At 45.7% G+C, this 10,903-nt stretch overlaps 1 protein-coding gene across 1 annotated transcript; it reads right to left on the reverse strand.

Moving 5' to 3' along the window:
• Positions 1-17: 17 nt before the first annotated feature.
• LOC115391088 (15-hydroxyprostaglandin dehydrogenase [NAD(+)]-like) lies at positions 18-5,428 on the reverse strand. Its single transcript, XM_030095192.1, is given in 8 exon segments — positions 18-461; positions 571-734; positions 811-887; positions 2,419-2,515; positions 3,333-3,439; positions 3,823-3,946; positions 5,170-5,229; positions 5,231-5,428. Coding segments are annotated over 8 exon segments (786 nt in total). The 5' UTR covers positions 5,264-5,428; the 3' UTR covers positions 18-337.
• Between the last annotated feature and the right edge of the window lie 5,475 nt (positions 5,429-10,903).

The raw sequence follows: 10,903 nt of genomic DNA on the forward strand, positions 1-10,903 counted from the left end.
AAAGAAATCACTTCACATCAGCATTTAAGACGTTTACTGTAATATAAGAACAAAGTTTTAAAAAAGGTAATGTAATCAACATGTAATAATCAATAAATATGTCCTCTATCCTCTTCATGTATTAAACAGTCGCTCCAGTTACACATATTAATAATTATTACAAAAATGATATAAACCAGCTGTGAAGTGCTGGTTTGTATCGTTCATCTTGCAGATTCAGCCTCCTGCTGGGCGGCGGGCTGGCGGAGGTCAGTCAGCGGTCAGTTTGGGGTCGGCTGGGGTCGGGGGGGGGGGGGGGGGGGGGGGGGGGGGGGGTCGGGGATCAGGTGGGCGGAGCTCAGGCGGACATGGGCTCGTAGGTGTGAAAGTGGATTCCCTTTGAGCAGGTGATCTTCATCACGGCCCCGTTCAGCGTGGTGTCCGTGATGAGCTTCATCATCCCCTCGGCGATCAGCGACGGCCTGCAGGCGAGCACACGCAGCTCGTAAACATTCCCGCCAGCGCCTTCTCGCAACATGGGAGGAAGACCGTTGTATCAGGGGCTTCGGGGGTTATTTGGGGTGAACTCACTTTAAAACTCCGAACTTGCTCATGCTGCGTTTGAAGTCTTCTTTGAACTTGACGAATTTTCCCATGTTATCCTCGTGTTCCACCGAGTGCAGCAGCGGCGTGTCTACGAAGGCCGGACACAGCACGTTGATGCGCACGCCGTAGTCGCCCAGAGCCGACGCGTCCTGCACAGACATGGCAGTGAGCTGTTGACCCACCCCCTTTCAAACATTCAGAGTGTGAAAAGAGTGCGAGTCTGACCGCCATCGCTCGGGAGAAGCCGATGACTCCGTGTTTGGTGGCTGTGTAAACGGGCTGATGAGGCGAGTGCAGGAAGGCTGAAACAGGAAGTGAAAATATGGAGTGTAAGCCACATATGATCATTTGTAGAATATGAACATCATCCGAAACACCTCAGATATTTATCTTCCATCCACACTGTGAAAAGTTAGACAACCACTGAACTAGAGGAACCTTCAACAGTGGGGATTAATCTGTCTTTCATTAGTCTGTGCTCTCTTTCTCTCTCTCTCTCTCGTCTGCTCTCTTTCACGATGTATACTCAACTGCTTTGGTTGAATCCAGATTTTCAATCTTCACTCACATTCTTTCTCCCAAAGCCAGCCAGCCCTCAACATGACCATGTTAGGACACGTCAGACACACTTAAACAGACACAGATGCTATCGGAGCTGCGATACGTGAAAAATGATCACCAGATGTCTGCAGGAGCTTCAAATGCCCGAAACGACACAACCATCCTTTGCAGTCCGCTTCGCAACACACCTGCACACACAGCTGCACAACCACACACAGCTACTGTGGATACAGGCTGATGTTAGTACTACTTCCAGTGGGACATGTCTCGTGTTGCTGTCAGGAGGACTGAGTTCGTTCAGGACTAATGAGGCTCTGGCTCCAGTAAACAGGACTTCAGTCCAACAAGAACTTTAATTATAATTGTGGCCTTCTGCAGTCTAGAGAAAGATATCCTCCAGTTTCTTGTCAATGTGCTCAGCTAGAAAAAAAAGTCACAGTAACAAATGCACCATAAATTGTAAATGTGTAACTTTCTTGATAAAGAAAGACAGTAATTGGTTACTTTTAAAGGCTAACTGCAGCGTTACTGTGCTGCTGAAGGCCGTTTGCAGTTTATGGTGCAACTCTGAATCTTCACAAAGTTAATGCAATACAGAGCTCAACTCTGTGAAAAACGTGTATGTGTGTGTGTGTGGTGTGTGTGTGTGTGTGTGTGGTGTGGTGTGTGTGTTGTGTGTGTGTGTGGTGTGTGTGTGTGCAAGTGTGTGTGTGTGTGTGAGAGAGAGAGAAGCCAAGATATTTGGGAGCATTTTGCTGTTTTCCATGACAGAATCACACACTGATCCAGATGTAGGAGTTGACTCACACAAAAGAAAAGTGAAAAGTAGGTTTTCTTTCCATCATCAAAGTGGGCCGTCCTGTTTGTGTCATAAAGTCTGTGTGTGTGTGTGTGTGTGTGTGTGTGTGTACTTGTACAGCTATATGTTGTGAGGACATTGGGTTTTTAACCTTACAAGTGAGGACAATTGTTGGAAAGTGAGGACATTTTTGCCGGTCCTCACTATTTCAGAGACCTTTTTTGGCCTTTTTGAGGGTTAAGACTTCATTTTTGGTTTAGGGTTACAATTAGGTTTAGGTTAGGTTTAGGGTCTGGGTTAGGGTTAGGCATTTATTTTTGATGGTTAGGGTTAGGGTAAGGGGCTAGGAAATGCATTATGTCAATGAATATCCTCACAACATATAGCTGTACAAACATGCGTGTGTGTGCGTGTGTGTGTGTGTGTGTGTGTGTGTGTGTGTGTGTGTGTGTGTGTGTGTGTGTGTGTGATACCTGCCATAGAGGACACGTTGATGACGGTTCCCCCTTCTTTGCCGTTCTCTTTGCTCATATGCTCAAGAGCCAGGTACGTTCCTTTTATCACTGAAGTCTGAGGACAGAGACACATTTCATCCAAAAGCTGCTGTCATACACACACACACACACACGCACACACCACACACCCACGGCAGAACAGAGGAATGTGGCTCCTGAGAGTGTGTGTCTAACATGATTGAGTGTGCAGTCATCTAGACTCCAGGGATCAGTTAATGTGACTCTGTAAATGTTCTGTTTCACCTGCAGGGAGTCAGTGTGACACTCACTAGAGACGTTTACATCGGCTAAAAAAACTCCCCCTCATAATCGGATTGTAAACGTGTCACATAAACACCTGAATGGATCCGTTTCACTCGGAGTGGATTATATTTCGGATCCGATTGTATGAGGTAGTCTACACCGATCAATGATCTGCTTGTGTCTCATATAAACCGTGGCTGACAGCGAAACAGATTATACGGTGGATTATTCATTCTGCACGTGTTCCGTTGTACATAGTGACGCAGTGAACAAGTGACGCAGCACACAAATGGTTTGATACCATTGCTCCACTGATCCATGTAAACTGGGCCACCGATGTCCAACCGGTGTTGTTGTAATGCCGCGTTGGTCCTGCAGGGGGCGTTAAGAGTCCACTGGAGAAGCGGTTAGCGGGCTCCCCTCACAGCAAGTTTCTTACTGGTTCCAGTTCAGGCTGAAGGATTGCTCCATGTGGAGTTTGCATGCTCTACCTATGTGAATGTGGGCGATCAAAGTATTCCAGTCGTGAATGATTGACCGTCTCTCTGTGTTTGTGCACTGCTCACCTGTCAGATGAACCTGCCTTCAGTCACACTCAGCTGGATGAAGAAGACAACAGATGAGCTCACCAGGTTCACTTGGATCGTTTTCTCCCAGTGCTTCTCATTGTTGATGCCGGCGTTGTTGATGACGATGTCCAGACGCCCAAACTCATCCACAGTCCTCTGGAAGGTCTCTGCGCACACACACACACACACACACACACACACACACACACACACACACACACACACACACACATTCACACAGGTAATCTGACTCCTCCCCCTGACCTTAGAGCTGTATTACAGAGTGTTTACACAAACGGGTGTTTTCCCAGACAGTCTAATTTGTCTGTTATTCATGTAAACGAGATAATCTGGTTCCTGTAAGCTGGATCAGACACACACAGACACACACAAAGTCTGCAGTACAGACATAGCCTCCTCGCTGTGAGACTGGGGGCGGGGTGGGGGTGGGGGGGATCTTTAATCTGAATTTTTGTACCTGTACCATGAAAACTATCTGTGCAGTGAATTCATCCATGCTTCAGGTGAGTCTGTTGTCCTTCAGGGTTACCTGTGAGCGCGGCTCCGTCTGACACGTCGCACTGTATGAACAAACATTTCCCTTCTCCGAATTCTGCATCCAGCTCTGCTTTGCACTCCTCTCCACAGATTGTGTTCAGGTCCACCACTGCCACCTGCAGGGGGAAGCAGAGAGCCACTGTCAGTGCTGGACCAGAGAGGAAGATGAAGTTACTTTACCGACAGGAAGCTCTAGTGAAGACACCAGAAGAAGCTGTGGTAACTTCAACAAGAGCGGCTGGCCAGCTCCGCAAGATAGTGTTGTGCGAATGTTTGGACACTATTTGAGCAGGTTGATCCGATAAAAACACACTGCTAGGCGTTGAGGACAGCTGACTTAAAAGCTAAACATCAGAACCTGAAAATCCCGTGAGAGGACCTACGTGTGTCACAGATACGTCATCCATTTTGGAGGACACCCTATAATCCGCTTCACCCAGCGCCCTTGTAAACGAGGCTTGAATGTGGATCGCAAATGTGTTTAATATCATTGTTTTCAATCAGACTGAAAGAAACACCAATGTAAACTGGTCCAGTGGCAACAGTTGCTCATTTGGTGATGGTGTTGCCTGAAACGAACACTTGATCAGAGAGGAAATAAAGCCTGATGAAGAAGAAATATATACCCAAAATGGAACCTGTACTTTCCCACCCCGGTGTGAAGGGACAGGTAACCACGGTGTGCAGTCATCTGCCCAGACAGCAATCAGCTCCTGCACTTCCCCTCCTCACCACTCCACCTCTGCCCATGAGACATTATCCTGCTCTTTCTTTGTGCGTATGGCTCTTCTGATTAGTGCTGTTTAGATTGTTTGTTTACACCCCAAAATGCATTGCACTCCATATCAGATCCTCTCACTACATCTGCTTGAAAGTCTGCCTTCATATGAACTGAGACTCATGTTTTCAAGAGAGTTCAGTTCTTTGATATTGATCAGGCTTCAGGCTACTCTCTGCTTTTAGAGCAGCTTTCATGATGCTTATCATCCTCGGGGGGTTCAGATTCTCCCAAAGAGCCACAACCTGCAGCTTCTGCTTCTTCTCACAAGACACACCAGACGCTGGACGATGCACCCTCCTGTGGTTTGCTGCAGTATTACAGGCTGATTTTTCTGCCACGCTGAGTTTTGACTTCTTACTTATTAAAAAAAAAAAGTGCCTGAAAACTTCTGTTTGAGCTTCAGAGGTGAAAACATTTCAAACAAAGAACAGCTGGAAGGTTTCAGACAGAGAGGCAGAGGGGCAGGACAGCAGCCCCTCCACACACCTTACTCACACTGACCTTTACCTCCCTCCAGCCCCTCACATTGACCTGTGCCCCCCCCCCCCCCAGACTGACCTTAACAGACCTCTGCAGCAGAGAGTGGACCACAGCTCGCCCGATGCCCTGAGCGCCCCCCCGTCACCAGAGCCACCTTTCCCTCCAGAGACATGACGTCCTCCTCCCCTCTGTACTTCCTCTCCGTTTCTGCTCCTTCTTCTGCTCCTCCTGCTCCTTCTTATGCTCCTTCTTCTGCAAAGTCACACATTCCTTTCACTCTTGTGTTTCTGCAGTGTTTAACTGAGATCTTTTGCCTCCTCCTCCTCCTCTCTCTCACTCTCTCTCTCCCTCTCTCTCACCTTATCAGTCTATACAAACACGGCATGTGTGTCGGAGGGAGGGAGGGAGGGAGGAGGGCTGAGAGTGGTTAAGTAAACTCCGTAGGGTAATAATTGCAGGTTTGGTTCAGCTCTCGTGTTCCCTGCACCCCCCTTCCTCTGGGGCGACACACCTGAGCTTTTGTTGTTTCTCTTTCACCACATGAAAGTAACAAAAGAAAAGTTTTGACAGCAGTTTCTTTAAGCAGCCGTCCACCCTGCTTTTCCACCTCTCCGCCGCGCCGCTGCTGGCTCCTTGTGCCTGTGCGATGTTGTTACACAACCTGCCGAGCTGTGCGCTGGGACAGCCAGTTACAGTCAGGTCTCTGCATGTTGCTTCTCTCCCAGAGCTGACGGCTGCTAACCGTTCACCAAACATCTCAAAATACCGGTTTGCCCTCACTGATAGGCAGGCCTGTCAATCACGAGGCCTGTTGGCCACAGACAGAGGAAATGAAGTCACGAGGAAGTAAACAGTAATTACAGTTTTCATTAGATGTTGGTGCCGCTCCTCGTATATCCACTGGGTGTTGTGCTGTTTCATACAGAACAGACACAGAACAGACAATGAAGATAAAGACTCGGGGAAAATAAAGGCAGTTTCCTGGTTTGTTGATTGTAAAAAGTGTTTTATGCTGGTGTTCTGTGTGAAAAACAAGGCCTCGGACCCCGGAGTGATTTATGCTGCTCCCCAAGAGGGTTGCAGACCTCATGTTGGGAATCACCAGTATTGAGGATTTGAGACTGTAAAGAAAAGGGTTTTTTTAAATGTGAAGTTTTATGTTTTTCTCATAAACCGGGTGCACAGAGGAAGAGCAACAGTTTGGATTTGGAGCTGTGTGGAACTGTTTTCCATGTGACATCCCTGAAATAACCCCACATATGCAGAGAATGAGTTTCTGTTGACGGAATGATGACAGATGATGACATTCCGGCTCCAGGAACATCCCTCCTTTCCTTCCCAGGACTCTCTGACCTCCTTATCTGACATCCTTCCTCCATTCTGCTGTCCACAGACAAGCCAATGAGATGCCGTCACCTGTCCCCGTGACCTGCAACCAAAGGAAGTTACATCTGTTCCAGGTGAGGACGACGGAATACCGAGAGCGGGTAAAAACAAGTTGTGATGTGATATGGTGTCCCTCAGGGCTCCATCCTGGGGCTTCCTCCAGCAGGGTTCACAGACGATGGCTCTCAGGAATCCAAAGCGTTTCCATTCATGCAGTTTCAGTTAGTTTTGAACATTTGAATTATTTCTTTTTGTTATTTTGTCTCATTTGACATTTGGTGGTAGGAGGAACCCTCTCTGATCGCCGTGGAGCGTCGGGTGCATGAGAAATTGTGTCTTTGTGGGCATTATGTGAGTTTAAAATGCAATTTAAATATGGAGGACAGTGAGGGCCGCCCTGAAACATCTGCAGCACATCTTCAGCTCATTAAAAAGCTTGATCAGGAGGACACAGCAGAGACTCCACACCCATGGTTTCCTGAATGGGAAAGCAGGCAGTTTGGTGTGCTTTCTTACGCAGTAAAGATTCTGTTGCTTGTTATAAAATGCTGTCAGACAATGCTTCTTCAACCCATGTGGTGTTTTCAGAGATTTCTGTAGATCCCCTGAATATTTGAATGAGATTATTTCAGTTCTCTCTGTTCTGAAGAACATTCTTGTGGCGTTGTTTCACTGTTTCAGCGTGACGAACTCCTCCTCATTGCAACACCTGACTGACTTACACAACTGTATTAGTGTTCCTGCCTTAACTTTTCTGAACCTTTACACCCAACTTCTATGTATCTGACCAGTTGTTTAATATCATTCCCCACATCGTTGCCTCCTGTTCCTTTAGTTCTGTGTCCCAACTTTTCTGGATTACTCAAAGGGAAAAGAAAGGCGGACTCTCAGTGTTAACAAGTGTTGACCAGCTTTATTGAACCAGAGACTATAAACAGCCATGTAAAATGTGTTCTGAAAGTCAGTGTGAGTGTGTGAGATCAATGCTTCACTCTGAGGGTCCTCAGCCAGCACACGTTTCACAGGAGAGCTCAGAGATGAGAAATAATGAATCCTACCAGTGAAGACCAACAGAAGTGTTTCACTCTGAGGCTCCACCAGAACCGGGCCCGGACCTCCTGGGTGGGCTGCTTGGAACATGGGAGTTGGAGACGTTTGGAGAGGTTCTTTAGGGTTAACAGGGTAAAAAACAAACTTTGAATGGGTTTTGAAATAATTTCCAGAGTTTTCAGGTTGTTTCTGTCATGTTTTCAGTCCCTGTTTGCACGCTCTTAGGTGAAAACAGCAAACATTTGGTGTTTTTTTGAGAAGGTTTAACTTCATGAAAAGAGTGTCACATTGTTTGAAAGCTCCGGTGTTTGTCTCTGTGTAAACATGGAAACTGCAACAGTTCCGAAGCACGTACTCCACACTTAGTCCAGAGTTTCTCTGCTCATCTATGAGTAGACGAACAAAAACAGAGACACATTTCTTCCATACAGACACTGAGTGGACCGATACCATGAAGGACAGACAAAAGGTTCACATCTTCCTGTTGGCCGTGTTTCAACACGGACTCGGACTCAAACTCTTCTAACGTGTGCTGCAGAGTTTTTTTTAGGAGTGGGGGTGGATGGGTTCACAAGTTGTGTGGTGGGTTTGGACGGATTTTTTGGCTTTCATTGTAAATCTCGAACACTGATGTGACTTGAGTACTGGTGATACTGCGTTTTAAAAGAAATACACACCCTCACAGTTTGAGGCGTTAAATCTTGGTTTCTAATAGTTCAGAAGTTCATCAAAACAACAAGAGCTGGATTTATTGGCACATGCAAGCAAATACATATGTATATATAGATATATAAGGTTACTATGGATGAAAAAAAGCTTCCATTCATTTATTTGGAACTGTCAGGTCTAAATAAAGAGTCCTCCAGTAAAAATTTAAAGTCTTCAGGCAGTTCGAATCAGCTGAATGAAGAGTTTCAATGTTGTGACTCATGAAGTGGTGCTTGAAGTGGTCAGGTCACTTTTTTCCCTTCATCCTTCGTTCTGAGCTGCTATTTAACTCGGTTTGTCCGTCTGCAGGAAATGTAATCATTGTAAACTTAAAGTCGCTGTGCATAAACGGAAAGATTGATGATTCTACTCAAAACTGACCAAAGCACTCACAGTCTCTTCTCGGTCTACCAACAGTGCCTGGGTTTTGCAGTCGGGTGCGACTCGGCCCTGAAGGAGCGGCAGACGTCTTTTCAACAGTAATAAACAGCAGATCTGGACAGGAAGTGAAGAAAACAAGAGTCAGTGTCTGTTTGAAATGTTTCTGAGCAGGATTCAGAGGAGTAAATAAAAAACACGACATGAGCTCCACACACATCCTCCCGGGAAAACACATTTTTTGCTGGTCATCTGTTTTCTGAGACCACCAAGTAAAATTATTTCCAGACAAGGGCGCAAAGCTGCTGGAGGTCAGGTTTGTCCGTGTTCCTGAAGACACGTTTCCCTCGAAGGAAGTCTTTGGACAATCCGAAACATCACAGTGAAGACACATTCTGGTGGACGCGCCATCTCATCAACAGGAACCTTCAAAGTGTCTTCTTCCGGTTTTCTTTGCCTTGTGTGAATTAGATTTTTACATCAGAGCAGACAAGGTCCAGGTTAGGAACCAATGTCCCACATGAAGGTGAAGTCACAAGAAAGAAAATATGAATCAAAAATATTTTTGAATGTTTTTGCGTGTGTGTGGAAATGTACGCCTGTCAACCACCTGTAAATCTGGTTTACACGCAGATGATTTGGTTTTTATCCTTCATCCTTGCGATAAAGGTAAAGTGGACCCGGGACTGATCCCTGAGGGACCCCTGCTGTAAACACTGTCTGACTCGTGCTGCTTGGATAGAACTATCACACAGTTATGCTGGAAATATCTGAAAAATCCTTTAGTTAACCTCCGTTTTAACAAAGGTTAAAGGGTTCTATTTACAAACTTTGTGTTTCTGATCACAGAGTACATGTTGATTCATGTGAAAAAAACAACCCAAAAATAAGTCGATAAACAGTGTGACTAACAGTCGAATATCTTGCGCTGTTTGACTGTAGCGACGTGTTGCTCCTACAGTCGGTGTGAACAGTCGCAAGCGTTATTCTGGGAGTGTTTCACAGCTTATCAGTTACTTATGTGACGAGAGCAAGCTGAAAGAGGATCTGCAGACGTGAGTGAGCCACACAGTGAGCCAGCCTGGTTAGTTTTTAATACCTATGAGGAACTTCCTCCTGTCTGTCTGTTCATGTTCAGCTCATCTGTGTTAAATCTTTCATATTGTTAGTTCCAAAAGTTTCTGTAAACCAAAAAAAACCAAACCACACACCCTTCAGGTCTCAGGGTTTCTGGTGTTTCACAGTGTCGGACGTGTTTAAGACTCGGGATGGAGGAGGGAGGAGTAAATCCCAAAGAACGGAAATTTGATGAAAACACCTGCTAAAAGTCATCCTTAAAGGGACGGTGGAGGACATTAATCATTTTAAGTTTAGCTGAGAGCAATAAAACCTCTGACAACATCAAATTAAATGAAGGTGATGAATTCATGCTTTGACAGTTTGAATCACACTGAGGGAAAGATAGCAGCAGGATTTTGAGAAGTAAAAATAAATGACTGACAATAAAAATGCAGAGACACTGAAAGACAAAGAGCATGTTTCTCTCTTGGAGCGTTCCTTCTTCACATGTTGTACAACAGGGTGCAGCTCTGGGTTCCTGTTTTTAAGTTTCTCGGTTCCTGTCAGCACTTTTTCACTTTATTTACAAACGACTGTCATTTGAATGACACTGACTGATGACTGACTTACCGCAAACGTGTCGATTCAGACGGACAGGGTTTAAAATTCAGTGCTACAGTTAGTGACAAGTGATAGTTCTCATGTTTAATTCGCTACAGGCAGTTGCGTTCCGCTTAGCTGACTGCATGTTGATATTTCTGTCACAGTTATAAAAACTAATGCAATGTTGATTGTTGTTGGTAGGAGAAAGATGCAGATCAGTGAATCTTTTTTTTTTTTCATCACATAGTGGGTTTATATGAAGAGTAAGGCTCAGACAGTTGACATTTAAAGCAATTCATAAAAAAAGCAAAAATAAATAACTGCATAAATAAATAAATCAATAAATCCCCATGTTGTTTTTCTTTATGGTGACTTAAGTGAAAACCTGGAAGTTCTGATATAAAAGTGGGGGTGGGGGGTGGGGGTGGGGGTCGTAAACCTGTGACTGGTGGTTCTTCTCCTCAGCTGGAAAAGTGGCTGAAGAGTCGCTCCCTGATCGGTTGAAGATTCACTTTACTAATTCTGGATTCAGTCACACGGACGCGTCTCCAGGTCACAGTGCACGGGCCGTGAGGGACAGCGGGGCACGCTCGTGCACGCGGGCGCGCATGTGCACGCTAAGAGGCTC

This window comes from Salarias fasciatus, chromosome 6 (genome assembly GCF_902148845.1).
Source record: "Salarias fasciatus chromosome 6, fSalaFa1.1, whole genome shotgun sequence".
In the NCBI taxonomy this organism is placed as follows: Eukaryota; Metazoa; Chordata; class Actinopteri; order Blenniiformes; family Blenniidae; genus Salarias; species Salarias fasciatus.